Here is a 16636-nt window from a genome sequence, read left to right as displayed (position 1 = left end):
AACTTCCTTGCCAGTCCGCCAAAAATAGACCATCAAACCTGAAAGTAAAAAAAATAAATAAATGAAATCTAAAATGTAATCCATGCATTGGGACATTGTGGGCTTATAATCAACATCACAGTGGCCGATGCTCAGTTAAAACTTTTACATTAATGATCCACTTCGAGATTCAACCAGTAGATGCTGGAATAATGCACAGCATGTGAATTTGAAATAGGATCATGCGGCAAAACTGTTGTTCTTATTTTCTCACATGCAGCAATTTGAATAACCGGACACATTTTTGTTCTTAATTTCTTTTCTTAAATCATTACTCTATAAACTGGCAGGCACGAAATTATACAAAGAAATAAAACAAACAAAAAGCAGTCCAAGCAGTAAGTCTGTCACTGAACTTAAGAAGGTTCTGCTGCAATCAGATTGGCCAAAGATTCCTTTCGATACTCATCTGTTACAACACTTAATTAACCACTGAAAGAAAACACATCAAGAGGAGCCTTCCCAATTCTTTAATCTGTGTAACGTACAATGATACTGTACACAAAGCACACCCAGGCATTAAGACAATGCACTAACAGCAAGAAGAAGAAGCTCTAGGTATGGTTTGTTACATACAAGCAAAAGAGATCTTAACAGTATTGTATACACGTAAAAGTAATGCAAGAAATCAAAATCAGGAAGCTGCAATCTGATGTATCGAAAAGTCCTTGGTGTGTCGGACTTTCCCACGTTTGTTATACTCATGCTCCGAGAATACTTTTATTTAGTTTTTTCAATTGTGTCCTTAAGATACCACTCTTTATAAATAAAATATAACATCATTGAGTATAAAATTGACAGTCGGCGTTATCAATTTATCCAGGGGTTTCATACGAGAGTAGGAAAAAATATAAGGCTTCTAGAACTAATAGGAAAATGCAGCAAAGGTGAAAGCACCATATCTACCTGGGCTATGAACTGCAAGTTTCGTGCTTAGAGGAGATGCTGTGTGTTTTAGAAGTAACACATGTGATCGTCAATGGCTTACAATGATAACCATTTTGGTATCTTAAAATAAACCTTTCCACTCTTGAATGAATATTTTGCTGAGGCCATGTGACAATAAAGGGATTTGCAAGTGAAAGGGAGATGTTTTAATTGAGATGACTTACATCACATTCATCAAATTTGGAATATTTTGTACTCGAGTCTGTACATGCAACCCTCAAAAAACCATTGAACTAACTTTGCAAATGGAAAGATTTCTATTGCTATTGTTTAATAAAAGAAACATTTACACATCAAAAAGCAATATAAAACGATGGGTTTGGGAAATAAATTATACTATAGGTGCATGGACTATTTGTACAGTAAAAACCTCAGGCCTTAGTTTCCCTGTGGCACTTCCACCCACATTGTAGAAAATAAATCTGCATAAACTTATATTATTGCGGTCATGAAAAAAATGAGATTCTGCTCCAGAGACTTTGGTTTCTCGATCTCAATTGTAATGACAGAGAGAGAACGGGCCTGACAAATCAAGAAGCTGAACAGAGATCTTAAAACCAAAAATGTACACATAGGTGAGGATTGTCATTCTTAAATGTTTTCATGAAAACAAGGAATTGAATATAATATTGCACTTTTGCATTTACATGTACATTAAACTTGGTCCATGAAAAAAACTTTTTACATAATGCCTGAAATGAAAAAAAGCTACATGTTTAAATATTAATAAAATCGGAAAGTTGTTCCTTCCAGATATTTTCTCTACATAAATAAATAACTTTCACTTTGTACATAACCAACTTCTCTGAACATTTACATTTTCTTTTGTTTTACACTATCTACACACAATATTGTGTTAATATCCCTCATTGGAAAATTTACACGTCTCCACATCTTTTTCAGAAATTGTCTACATGTGTCTGTCGGGTCCACAACCATGAAAGGCCATATCCAAATTTGTCAGTGGGTTTGTGATATTTTTTTTTATTTGAAATTTAACATGGTTGACTAGGATTTGCCCTTGTAATTGATGATGGCAAAACATTAGTACATCCTTAACCTAACAACATACATAAAGTAATTCACATTATAGCAGCAGCGTCAGATGCACATTCAAGACACATACATATTCTGCGCTATGAGAAAGGGAAGTATTCTTTCATGTGTAAAAATCGATCTAGGTACTAGTGTATTGTAGGTAAAAGTAACCTAATATTGTTGCAGTTTGTCAAGTTTGAAAGTCAGGTGATGCATGGTGTACTTAATCTCCGTTATTGTTGGCTTTTGAAATAAGCCAGCACTTACGGCCACTGTCTTTTAAGACTACGTCAACTTAGTATAAATGTGTTTTTTCATGAGATTCTGTTTTTTTGTTTTCATAAAGTCGTCTCCTCAGTCTGTAATGCACCCTGTTTTCTTTTCTGGGATGACACGGTGAAGTAATGAGTTGCTCTTAGGCAGATTTCACAGTGCTGGGTATCTGAGTGCAGAAATGCCGCGCTCTTGGTGGAGATAATGACTTATTAAACCAAAGTAGCCTCATTAAAAATCTCATTATAAATAGGATTATCAAGTAGAAAGCGTTAAAAATGCGATATACTACAGTGGACGGTAAAGCTGCATTTTCGTTTGGCTCTGCCTATGTGTTGGGAGTAAAAAAATTCTCATCTGTTCTGTCCCAAATCCTGACCATGAAAGCCTTTAAAGGAGCCTTGCCGTCTAGCTTGAGAGAGGAAAATTAAGATATGGCCTTTTGCAATGTGGTGTATGTTTTTGGCATACTCCCCTTCACCAGTCTTATTGTTTAGAAGAATAATGACTGCACAAAAATATACCTCAGCAACATACTGTTGTCATGCACTACCAACAAATCATGTGTAGCTACATGAGATGGTAACAAGTCTCCATTCTAAAAAATATCAGTGCAAAAAACAATGAGGTTTTACAGTTGAGGAACTACAGGTAAAAAAGCAAGTTTAACTCCTTGTGACAGTTGCTACAGGGGGCTTATTGACCCTTGAAACTATGAACCACGATATTAAGGTTTGGACCTAGCCTTCTTGAGTTCCCATCATGAGAAATGGAGTGGTTCCTAAGGCTCAAGGCTTGACCTGTCTGATAGTGTTCTAACGGAATACGCAACTTGTTGTGCGCCACTGACCAGAAACGAAAACTTGTTAAATGATCCAACAAAATACACACACAGTTCTCTGCTTGTATGCAAATATCATCTGTGGTTGCTAAATCACCAATTGTCAAAATTAGCGGAAAAAAGAGGATCTTTAGCTGCAGATTATGAGGCCCGATATCCATGCATTGTACAAGAAGCTCTGTTTGCTAGTGGCGTCCTCCTACCTGTTGAACAGTTTTCCACTGCGAAAAAAAGGTACATGGTTATACCACAGTAGCTGTGTCTGGCTGCAGAACAGGCTAAGTGAAAGATCCAAACCTTCTAACATCTACCCACATTCTGTGCATTATTCAGTTTGACACGTCCTTTTATCAATGGCTAAGTAGAGGAAGGAGGCACGTATTTACAGTTGTAGTCGCTGAACCTGGATAAGAAAGGACATTGGGCAGATATGTTCTTAGCATACAGCTGGTGTAGCACACAACTTCATTTCCCCTTTCTGAACAACCAAATCCAATCCTCACAAGTAAAATGGAATTCTAGGTCCCACACGCCAACAATTATGTCACACCATCACAACCGCTATATTGAATGGCCCGCATTTCTTGTGTCATTAGCCTGACTCTGTTCTTTCAGACCTGTTGTTTTGTAGCACCATAATCACCCGTCCTGCAACATCCATCCTGCCGTTGTGTTCTGCGTTGCTACAGCCAGCTATTTCTATCTTTTGGTAAATTACTTCTGACTTAAAACGCCAGATTCTAATTTGGCAGCAGGGGCTGCTGCACTCCGTCCCCAACATCCTGCAGCAAGGCTCATGCTTCTTTGGCTGCGCTCCTTCTCTCGCTCCCTATCGCTCTCGGATTGGCTCTGCGTTCTTTCTGGCTTCGGGTTTGTACTCCCTGCTGGCTGCGAGGAGATGTTGCGTAGCAAGTGGTTCCTCTTTCTTAAGAAGTCTGTCTGCCCCGGAAGGCAAAAGCTCCCCTTTCGAAGTGCCATTCTGGTGGAATTCTTAGCTGGTCTAGAGCGATGGTTATACTCCAGTTGGGCAAGATGTGCGGCATACCCTTCAGTAATAAACTAAGGACAAAAAATATTTAAAACATAGTTAAGATTTTGTCTATACAGCCTACACCTAAAATATTGTAAAGTACATGCATTCACTTCAGTTACTTACTACCACCTCTGAATCCATTCCACAACTAACTAAATAACCAAAGGACCTTGCCAGTCTCCTATATGTACTCTAATGTTTAGTATTGCTAGACTGGGGGCCTGGGATTCCCTCAGACTTCTTACGGGCTTGATGTCACAATCCTGGAGGGAACCACAGAGCATGGAATGTGCTTCTGTTAACTTCATCTTGGTCAAAGTCCACTATAAAATACTACAGCAATAGTAAATTCACTCCCTGACGAATCAGTTACTTATCTTCTGTAACAATGTACCTGGTAGAGACATATTCTAGTTGTAGACTCCTTACCTTGTGTATTTCCCCCAGGCATCAGTCTGGATCCAGAGATTTTTCACCAGCAGTACCCCTGTGCGTCAGTAGGCGGCGTTGGTCAGGTCTGCATCCGCCATCGTCATCATGCACGTCGGATGGACGTTGCGGGACCTATATAGATTCCGGGCGTGCAGACGTCAGTTCATAACACGACATTCCAGGCCAGAAGCGCAGAGCCAAGAAAGACACTGACCACTATGGGTCAAAACTAGGGCCCTTTAGGGAAGTCCCTATCCCTAGACATCAGTTCACAAAGCGGGGATGATGGATGGCCCGTTAAGGAATCTACAACTAGAATATGTCTCCACCAGATACATCGTTACTGAAGGTAAGTAACTAATTTATCTGATAGAGACTCTAGTTGTAGATTCCTTACCTTGTGAATAGATACCACAGCAATACCAACGCCGGAGGAGGGTCTACGTACCAAGATCACATAAGGAAGTCCTGGATGACCGAGCAGGCAAAGTACCGGCCCCTCCGGACTTGGCTGTCCCACAGTAGTGTCTGGTAAACGTGTGCAAGGATGCCCACGTTGCTGCCTGACAGATATCCAGGACTGGGACTCGGCATGCTTGTGCAGTGGTTGTCGCTGTTGCTCTAGTAGAGTGAGCACGTAACCCCACAGGAGGTTCCTTCTGTGCCAAAGCATATCACAATTTAATGCAGAGGACAACCCATCGAGAGATGGTCCTTTTCTGTACCGCCTGACCTGTCTTGGCACCCACATAGCCAATGAAGAGTTGATCATCCACTGGAACTCTTTCCTATCATCATGATAAAAAGACAACACCTGTTTTGGGTCCAGACGGTGGAGTCTCTCCTCCTACTTGAAGGGATGCGGGGTGGGTAAAGGTGGGCAGAGGAGTGGATTGTCCCACATGAAAGGGCGTGACCACCTTAGGAAGGAACAAAGCTTTTGTTCGAAGTACTACTTTATCTGGATGAACAGACAGATAGGGAGACTTGGAATAGAGCCTGGAGCTCGCTAACTCTGAGAGCAGAGGTGATGGCAATGAGGAAAGCAGTTTTAAGAGTTAGAAGCCTGAGAGGGCAATTATGAAGAGGCTCGAAGGGAGCACACATAAGAAAAGTCAAAAACAAATTTAAATCCCATTGGGGCATTAGGAAAGGACACAGAGGAAACAAGTGAGTAAGGCCCTTAAGGAATCTGGTGACAATCTGGAAGTCTCAGAAAGGCAAAGATAGCCGAAAAATAACCCTTAAGGGTGCCAAAAGCAAAACCCTGCTGGGCCAAAGAAAGTAAATTCAAGAGAACCTTCAAAAGAGGTGCAGAAAAGTGACCAACAGCCTTTGCTGTGCATCATGCCACACATTCTTTGCATCTACCGGCGTATACCGTTTTAGTGGCGGGACGCCCTGGCTGCCAAGATGACATCTCAGACTTCAAATGGAAGGTCGAAAGTTGTCAACTGCCACCGCTCAATAACCACGCAAAGAGGTGGAGGCTGGATAGGTTTGGTGGAAGAACCGTCCCATGCTACCGCTACAGAAGATCCGGACAGTCTGATGAGAGGATCGATGGCTATGAGCCGACTGGACTATGGAAACACCCTCTACGCCGGGACTACCGCTAAACTCCAGAAAAAACTCCAACGAATCCAAAACGCCTCAGCCAGGCTCATATTAGACATCCCGCGTAAAGAACACATCTCTGGTCACCTGAAAAACCTCCACTGGCTTCCCGTCAATAAGAGGATCACTTTCCGGCTCCTAACCCACGCACACAAAGCACTCTACGAAATCGGACCAGAATGCCTTAACACACGACTGTCCTTCTACACCCCCTCCCGCCAGCTTCGATCTTCCAACCAAGCCCTTGCCACTGTACCTCGCATCAACAAGACCACCATGGGAGGTAGATCCTTCTCCTACCTGGCAGCTAAAACTTGGAACTCACTTCCCACTTACCTTCGCCTTACCCAGAACCACCTAGCATTCAGAAAGCAACTTAAAACGTGGCTATTTGACAAGTAATTCCCCACCCCTCCTTAAGCGCCTTGAGACCCTCTGGGTATGTAGTGCGCTATATAAATCCTTTGACTTGACTTGACTTGACTTATGTTCAGAAGGTCGAAATACTGTGCCCAATCCGGAACCCCAAGAATGACTTGAGCCCACTTATGCTTGATCTTCCATAGCACTCTGAGCAGAAGTGGTATAGGCGGAAAGGCGTAGAGGAGGCCAAAGCTCCACTTGCAATGAAAAGCATTGCCGAGCAAGCGCTGCTTTGGAACCTCCAACGTGAAATACTGCTGAAATTGCACGTTTTCTTCGTAGGCGAACAGATCTTACCAAGGCTCTCCCCATTGCTGAAAGAGGCCTTGCGCCACCTCCGGAGACGCCATTCGTGATCGACCAAGCACTGATGGCTACGTTTGTCCACCCTAGCGTTCAGAGAACCCGTCAGGTGGTGAACCACCAGGGATATGCCTTGATGTTCCCAGCATGTCCAGAGGCAGAAAACCTCCTGACAAACGGTCCACGCCCCCACCCCGCCCAGTTTGTTGCAGTACCACATGGCAGTGGTGTTGTCGGTGAACACCTGCACCACTTTCCCTTTGAGAGAGGGAAGGAATGCCTTCAGTGCCAGTCTGATCGCCCTGAGCTCCCAAAGGTTGAAACGGAGACCGGACTCTGCCGGAGATATGAAGCCTCTGATCCCTGCCTCTCCAGGGTGGACGTCCCATCCCAGGAGTGATGCATTTGTCACTACCATCAAATATGGTTGGGAAGGGAGAGGGATCTGCCTCTGACCCAATCTCGGTTTGTTAGCCACCACTGTTGATGTGCAGTTCCCTCCGAGATCTGGACGTAGTTGGAAAGATTCCTGATGCTGAGCCCACTAGAACTTCAGGTCCCACTGCAGAGCCCGCATATGCCATCTGGCATGATCCACCAGCAGGATGCAGGAGGTCATGAGGCCCAGCCTCAGAGTAATTCTCACCTTATTCCGGGATAGAGGCCGAAACATCGGAATCATAGCCCGAATATCTCGTACTTGCTGCTCGGAGGATAGGCCCGAACCTGTCCTGAATCGTCCCGATGAAAGGTAGCCCTTGAGAGGGAATCAGATGTGACTTCAGCACGTTGACAGTGAACCCCAGCGAGTGCAGGAGGTCTGCCGAAGTCTGGAGGTAGGACCTGGGGTAAGCCGCCTTCAACAGCCAGTCCTAGAGATAGGGAAAGACTGGCACCTCTTATCTGCGCAGATGAGCTGCAACCACCGCCATCACTTTTGGGAACACCCGAGGGGCACTGGTAAGTGGATCATGGTGAACTGAAAGTGCTCATGGCCCTGCATGAACCATAAGTAACGTCTGTGGGCTAGCAGGACGGGGATACGGAAATAAGCATCTCTCAAGCCCAATGCTAAAATCCAGTCTCCTGGCTGGAAGGCAGACAGGACCTGGGCCAAAGTAAGTATTTTAAACTTCTCCTTTCGGGGGAAGAAGTTGAGGGTCCGGAGGTCTAGGATAGGATGCAGGCCTTTGTCCTTTTTGGGAACCAGAAAGTAGCAGCAGTAACAACCACGTCCTACTTCTGGCACAGGAGAAGTGCTAAATGATCCTCCGACAAGCGGTCGAAAGAAGGTGGCATGGAACGATGGGCAGTCTCGAAGAGGAAGGAGTAGCTCCTTCGGACTATCTGCAGAACTCACCTATTTGACGTGATGGACTGCCAACAGAGATGATGGTGAATCCTGCATCCGACGGGCTGATTATGGGCCTTAAACGTAGGACTAGGAAGGTTTGGAGGCAGTGGTAGAGGGGGAAAGGGTGGAGTGGCCTGCCCGCTGACTCCCTGACCCATGAGGATGCTGGGTCTCATGTACGCAGCCACGCAGAGGCTAGACAGCTTGCATGACTCATTGGCTGGTTTATAAAATACATTTCTGGGCGCCCCTTCCGTAGCCACGAAAGGCAGACTTCCTTGTCGTATACCTTCCTGTTGAAGGGACACCGTATTGAACTTTGAGGGTTGGGCGTCCACTGTGGCTTAGAGAGTGGTGGTGCTTCTGGTATTATGGGGGATCACTGGGACAGGCCTTGAATGGTTTCCTGGTGGGACCCGGCGTTGTCTGTCCCACGACAGATACTTCCTGTTCTCAAAGTAGGGGGTGCCGGTGAGGGGGAGATGTTTTTGTTTATCTTTTGTAGATCCACTCACTGCGCATCATCCACGACCCAGCTGCTGACCACCCCTCCATCCCTTTTCCACCTCAGTGCACCATGAGCGGGAATCCGGCCTGAGATATAGCTGATCAACTCCATGTAGTGTCCTGGAATGTGAACGGTTTGCTGAATAAAAGTAAAAGCAATGCGGTCCTTAAATAAACTCAGATGTTAGGGGTCGATGTCCTGTTCCTGTAGGAGGCTCATCTTATGGATAAAAAAGGCCCCGGCAAAGATATACAGTGTTCCACCTCTTCTAATGGGAGATCTGTGATACATGTTGATTACCCTGCTATATATTGCCATTGCATCGTACTGTCGCTATGTCATCATGCAGGATATGTGTGTTGTATTCTTTTGCTCATCGTATAATTATGTATTGACTATGCATACCTGAAAAACAATAAAACATTTTTTTTTTAAACGGATAAAAAGGCCCCAGGTCTGACTAGGTGCGGCTATACGGATAAGGGGTTCTAGGGAAACAGGTATCCTAATTAGGAATGTTATACCCTTTTATTGTGTTAAGTCCTGGGTGGATCCAAAGGGCAGGTGCATGGCTGTGATGGTAATTTATCTGGGGAATCCCTCACATTTCTAAGCATCTATGTCTCTCCTCCTCTAAGTCAGTCGTTTGTGAACTTAATCACTGGGCAGTAGGGGGAATTCCCAGAGGGACTCACAGTGATGGGGGGATTGGAAAAGCGTCATGTATAGCACCATTTACCGGTGGAGACTGCATGGATAGCCCTTGGGGGCTGGAGGCACTTGCATGCCTCCCTTTGTTGATGCCTTAGGTCTGATAGAGAAGCTATCACCCCTATGAGCGCGGTTACACTTTTCTTTTCTCAGGTGCATGGCTCCTTCTCATGCTTAGGACTACTTCCTCATGTCATGCTCATATATGCATAGAATTATTGACGTCACCATGCTAGCACAGCAGCTTTAGGACCATTGATTGGCAACGACCTGACTTTAGGTGGGACCTCTCACCCTAGCATCAACAAAACCCAAATTATAGACAACACATGGAGTGGTTCTTAAACTTGGAAGTGAAAGTGCTAGCGAAAGTATTGGCAAACTGTTTGTTACGGTTGGTCCCTGGCCTCATGCTCCCGGACCAAGCCGTGTTTATACTCCATCGGGCTACCCAGTATAAGTTCTGATGCCTATGTAACATGTTGGCTCTGGCAGGCAGATTGGAGGGACGGGTATTTGGTCCACCTTACTGACTTTGACAAGGTGTTTGACTAACTGAGTTGGGAGTACTTGTTTGCTCTTCTTCGCCATCTAAATTTTGTCCCCAAGATTCTCATGTGTCAAGCTGCTATACACAGACTTGGTGACGACAGTACATGTGACTGGTGGCCAATCCAATCCATTTTCTATCCAGCGGGTGATGAGGCAGGTGTGTCCCTTGTTCCCACTACTGATTGCTCTTGCTATGAAACCGTTGGCTGTGTGAGTGAGAATGGAAGCCCAAGTGTGCAGGTTCGAGTGGGGAGATGGGGCCTCAGACAGAATAGCATTATATCAACAATGTTCTTTTCTTCTTAACGGACCCCGAACATATGGGACCCCGTATACTACAAATTTTGCACATCTTTGCGGATACTTCGGGGCTCCACATCAATGTCTCCAGATTTAGTCTTCCTTGTCGAGCTTTGTTTGGTGGTTTAGCTGCATATTGCCACAGTGTTTTAAATACCTGGGTGTGTTCGTGTACCCTGATGCGTGTTGAATCGTCTGAGGGAGGATGTTCGATAGTGGCCTCTTACCCCTCTCCCTGACTGGAATATCAGCAATCTTATATCAGTTACAAAACTTCCTGTTTGGCATCCTGAGACTGTGGTTTTGGAAAATTAATTCTATCCTTCATAGCTTCCTATGGGACAGTGACATTTCCCGTATTGCTCTTAGAAAATGTTTTAAATTTACCTACTTTGGTGGCATCGCAGAAACTGACATAGAATCCTACTATCGAGCCTCACTAATCATTAATGATTGGTGGTATTACTTCCATGGTGACCCCGCGTTTGTATCCGTGTGGAAGGCTAGTGGGCTTACCCCTTTGTCTTCTTTCTATATAATTGTGGCAGCCTTGATTGCCTTCCCCTAGCAACCAGGGTAATTTTCTAACTGTGGAGATGCACCCTTCGGCAGATGGGTTGGTGGGGGAGACTAATTGAGGTGACACCGCTCTGGCAGGGCTGAGCACTGTCCCAGGGGGCCGGATTGGAGAGATTTCAGAGTTGGGACCTGATAGGGATATCTACTCTGGGTGACGTTATGAGTAGGACCACCCTCAAGTCCTTTCAGATTTTGCAAACTGAGTTTGGGATTCAAAGCAGTCAGTTACATCGATACTTGCAGTTCTGCCATGCATTGTCCACATGCATAATGTTATATTCCATATAGGTAACATATTACAGACCCTGGTAACTTCATTACCCTTCACCTATATTCTTCCCTACATTACACTTGTAACAGTTTACAGGGACTGACCTTTTACCTAGATGCGACACTGCATTCAGAATACAGGTTTTTCCCTAGTTCGAAATCTCATATATTATGCATGAGGATGACCATCTTCTGTACAATATCTATGTATAAAGTTCATACCCAACGTCCTCCTTAGGCCCCACAGTAATGCAGCGAGGTAGGACCCCTGGTAAGACCTATGGGTATATATACATCACATCTTGCTAAGAAAGAGCCGAGGAGACCGAGACTTCCGGGCGACACACTAACCAGAGAAGCTGAGGTTCCTGTATGCAGATACTCCAGCTCACAGTGGTCTAACATCCCTTGCGGGGTGTCCAGCTTGAGACCAGGACGGGGTCCCACAGTCTCTCACTTCAGGTAATGGGGTTGAATAAATCCTAGAGGGACTTTTGGCTTAACACCTCTACACATGCTAGGTACATTTAGGTACATCTAGTTAGTGAAGCATCGTAGGAGTATGCATCTTTTATCACGTGTTTTATATACTCAAATATATTCATGATTATTGTAAGATGTTAGAGCTATACCATCCCTTTACCTTTAAAGTACTGCTTATCATTTATATCTTATCGTAACGGTTGTTGCAGCTCACCTATTCTACACCAGAATAACAACGGTTCATTAAATACTTACTGAAAACGCCTAGACGCTTTATTCTGTGCATTTCTCTGAGACGGACTAAGTAAGCACCAGGGACCGAGCGAAAAGTAGTATATTGGTTCCACAGTCCTGAGGGATCAGGGTTGTCATGTTCGATGGTTGCCAAGAACTATTCTATCCTTGGTAAGAGGAGATTCTAGTGGCACTGTGAGCTAGTTGGTACAAAAGGTCAACATACCCGGTGGGGGTGTTCAGAATCAGTCTGACACCAATCCTACAGTGTATGTTGTCTAAACGCGTAGATCCTGTATAATTATTATAGGAACTACACGACAAGGCGCCCAACGTTGATTGGGTTTGTATTTAACAGTAGAATCTGATTAGTTCAGTTGTGCTGTTGCTGTTCTCAGAAATCCCTACTCACAAAACACCAGAGACATCTGGAGTGGGTGGGCCAAACTCCGCCACAACTGAATAGGCGAAAAATCCTATTTATTGGCTGTTGGTTAATCAAGCGTGCAGGACACAGTGTTCCAAAAAATTGTGCAAAACACCTTATCTTAGTTCCCTTTAAAAGTTATTACGTGTTCTAAACACAATGACTAACCAGGACATAGACCCACTAGAGCAACCACTGCCCCTCTCGGAAGACGAGGAAGATGCAAACGCAATACATATTGCGGCAAATGTTAGAAATGGGGTCATCCTGAAACTGCTTGCGCATGGTCTAAGACCTAGGGGTGGGCGTAGTAGCTTTCGTGATTGAGGCACACAAATCATACAGAAGAAAGGTATTTTATTCCTGAGTTACATTCCCATCAGCAAATGCAAGAACAAAAACATTTCATTTCTACACAGAAGATGATGCACCACCAGAATATTGTCCGTTTGAGGACATTGAAGTTCTGCTCACATACCAGGAACACTTATACTGGTTTAAAAGCGCCCTCTCCCATACAAGAAGACTCGGTCCGCTCGGAAGAGAAGGGGCAACATGGCCAATATTAGTGGCCTACATCTGACATCGAAACAATGCCAGGAGGAGACTTACTAATACGTCACAAAGAATTATTAAAAATGTACAGAAACATGACGCAGTTTGTCATGAGGACACTTACAGTCCGGCAACGGTTACAACAAATACAACTTCAGTTCAAAGTTCAGCAACTAAAATAATACCACATACGTTACACGCAGTAATGAGTAAAATGCCCGCAAAACGTGAACAAACTCCAGTTTAGGTAGCTCAGAAAATAACACAGCTAGAAGCAGTATTTACGAATACAAGCCTTTATAAAAAACACAGAATGCTGACAATCTGCTTGCCCATGGGGATAACACCACAGATAAAGGATTGTACCTCTTGGGGTGCAGAACTCATGGTATCCTGTCATTAGCAGTAATACCAGATGTATTAAGACAAATACAAAATGAGTACGGAGCAGAGCCTGCTCTGAACTTAGGGATGAAATTACTAGGTAATTATGCCTAGGTATCAGCTATAATATTAGCAAATATTAAAGGGGAGGCAGCATCAGTGGCTATCCGGCAACGCCTAAGGGAGTTCAGTCCTTTACAACGGGAGCATGAACTTCCAAAAATAATTGAATGCAGTATGCAGTTAGGCAGGGACAGTTTGGGTAGGCCCGAAAAGGACACCTTCAAGCAGACGCCCGCTTCATCAAAAAAGTGGGACAATAACAAAAAACATAAAGTTAACGAAAACAAATCTCAATTGAAAGGTATATCTCCTCCACAGGAGCCCTCCGAAAGGAGGTATAACCTTAGGAATAGGGACAACATTAGGAAACCTGACGGATACACGTTCCTCTCGTTCCTTTCAGGGTTCAACCAAAAACTCTGAGAGGGAAGGACGGTCAGACAGACAAGAAGAGCGTACAAAGTACAGAGACAAGCAGCACGCTCAAGACTATACTTCCAAAAAAGAAGATAAGCCAAAACAAAAGCCACAGTTCAAAAAGAAGAAGGTTTCAGGTCTAAAGATCGGACATCCCCAGAATTCTGAGGACTCAACTGCTGAACGGGGAATAGGCTCTGACAATGCTAGACAGTGCGGCAGAAGTAACAATAGGTTGCCAGAACCTGATGGAATTTCTGGTGACGGTGGATTTGAATGATTACATCACTGTGGAAACACTGGATACTAAGGTAAGTGTCCCGCATAAGTTATATGAAAAAAACACTCCAAACGGAGGGGGACAAGCCCAGGAAAGTTGGAGGTCTCTTTTGAGAGAACCTGACGTTTGGCTATGACATTTTGTTAGCTGAACAAGAGTGGCCTCCAACATTCGTCATGGACTGCCCTAGGGGAGAAACTGTAATTTTACCAGCATTTTCAAACCCTGTTCTCATCTAAAATGTACATATGCACTGAAGTGGGCGGTAGCCCTAGCTCTGGCATTTTTCCAAAACCATGTTGGATGGGATGATGATTCAACCCACTACTTTATTCCACTTAAACATACTCCGACTGCACAGAGGCAGAATCCAATAAAGGAGGAAGATAAAAAACAGGTCAGGGAGATCTTAGATCAACTTGAATACCAAGGGGTGATTGAAACTTGCACCTCTCAAATGAATAACCCTTTGCTTCCCATATCAAAACCGGACAATTCATATAGTTTATTTTTGGATTACAGACATTTAAACACTTGCACGAAGACATTTGCAGTTCAAAATGCACACAGTGCTGCATTAATGAATAATATTGTGCAGGAAAAATACAAAACCAAGCTTGATATCTCAAATGGATTTTTCTGCCAGAATATAGCACCTGAGAGACGGTATTTTACTGCATTCTCCACGTTAGGCTCCCAGCGACAATAACAGTCCTAAATAAACTCCTCAGATTTAAATCGTGAGAGGGTAAGCTTCTCTCAGGGAACCTGGGAGATCATAAGGTTGCTAGTATATACCAGACTCTCATCTCCAACCAACCAGACACATTCACTGCCTTGCAGAGGGCATGGGAAGGTGATTTGGGAAACCCTGAAGATGAGGACTGGACAGAGGCTTGGGGTCCACCTAGAGCAGCGGCTATTGCGGGCAGGCTCGACTGATACAACTTAAATACCTTCACAGGACACACCTCGCAAGTCATCGCCTATGGAGGATGAGGGGTACTGCCTCCCTTGTTGAAACGCAGAGGGGACATTCCTACATACTGTGTGGGGCTGTCCTGTTTTGGATCGGTTTGGCTCGGAGAGACTACTTGCCTGAGCAGGATCCTGAATTGGAATGTCCTAGTGGACCCCAAACTTACCCTCCTACATATTACCTGTATACTGGGTGGTAACCTGTACAAACTAATCAGGGTTGACCCTTGCCAAACATGAAATAGCAAGAGAATGGAAAGTCACGAATTCCCCTTTCTTGCCGGAGAGGAGGAGGGGGGTGGATCACTCCATGGGTTTGGAGATAGTGGTGTACAGGACACAGGGCTGCCCGCAGAAGCATGGTAAGATGTTGCAGGCGTGGGCGGAATACTGTAGTAATGTGTTGGACCTATGCGACAAAATTAGAACCTTCATGGATAAGATAGGTTAAGGCGATTGTTGTTGCACATACAGATCGATGGCTGGTGGTGGCAGCAGGGGTTCTATACACAAGGATTTGCATTTTATGTTTGCATTAGTGCAAAAAGAAAGCACTTAACTTGGGCACAACCACAGGAAACAAACAAGCTTTAAAGCACTTGTATTTATCTGGAAAGTCTTGTGAATGCCTGAACAAGATTCTTGTCTGAAGTTAATCTCTAAAAAAAAAATAGACATTTATTCCTGGGAAAGGCATGTACTCTAGATTTGAGCTTTGACCTGAAATAGCAGTACCTACCAAGAAATATTGTTGATATAAAATATACAGGCTGGGGTAAAGATATGCTGTATTTGAACAAAAAATTAGCAAAATAAACTATGTTAAAAAAATCAATGGTATGGTTCTCAAACATCTGACATGGCTAAGGCATGATTAATAAATACCAATAAGAATACACCTTACTACACTGAAGGAGGCGGAGGGAGCTGACCAAACACAGATACTGACTGCCATGGTGAGTCAGAGATGGATTTGCATGTTATTGCATTTACCTGTTGCAAATGCAGAATCTCATTGTGAAAATAGAGAATCCCATTGTGAAGAAAATAAAATGAAAAAGTGATCATGAAGAAACATTAAAATACAGATTTGTTTGTAATAGGGATTAGGGAAAGTCCATTAAACATTGAAAGGAAAGTGTTACTTACCCTGTAAACATCTCCTAGTAGCATGTAGTGCTGTAGATCCACATGCAGTGCATACTCCTGCCATTTATAGTTAGACTTGGACGTGTGCAAGTTCTTTTTCTTAGAAGTCTTTCCGAGTCACAAGGTGTAGTGACTCCACCTATTGCTGGGAATGAACAAGGGCATCGGCTCCACTGTTAGATTTTTTTCTGCATGTAGGGTGTGAATAACTTGTTGCTTTTAAACTCACCACGCGCTAGCAAAGCGCCAGGGCACTCACCTTCACCAAAAGCACAGCGAGCAGCGGAACTAGCGCTGACTCGTAGTCGAACTATTCTCTGACAAAACGCCAACTCGGCGAGGACTGAGGCCAGGCCCCCTAAAGACCACGCCCCCCCTGTCGCAGTACTTAAAGCGCTGATCACAAGCGCCTAAGTCAGACTATTGCGCACTCCTGAGGCAGAAG

At 44.2% G+C, this 16636-nt stretch overlaps 1 protein-coding gene across 8 annotated transcripts in view; it reads right to left on the bottom strand.

Moving 5' to 3' along the window:
- Window positions 1-492: 492 nt before the first annotated feature.
- The window catches only part of PITPNM2 (phosphatidylinositol transfer protein membrane associated 2), a 1044200-nt gene continuing 1028056 nt past the window's right edge, over window positions 493-16636 (bottom strand). For all 8 annotated transcript variants that reach the window (XM_086942927.1, XM_086942931.1, XM_086942930.1 and 5 more), the window contains one exon: window positions 493-4198. In XM_086942927.1, the coding sequence (XP_086799053.1) occupies window positions 3854-4198 (345 nt within the window). In that variant the 3' untranslated portion in view covers window positions 493-3853. The remainder of the gene's footprint in view (window positions 4199-16636) is intronic.

This window comes from Lissotriton vulgaris, chromosome 11 (assembly GCF_964263255.1).
Source record: "Lissotriton vulgaris chromosome 11, aLisVul1.2, whole genome shotgun sequence".
In the NCBI taxonomy this organism is placed as follows: Eukaryota; Metazoa; Chordata; class Amphibia; order Caudata; family Salamandridae; genus Lissotriton; species Lissotriton vulgaris.
Note: the sequence above shows the minus strand (reverse complement) of the source record. Positions and strands in the feature narration are given on the sequence as shown.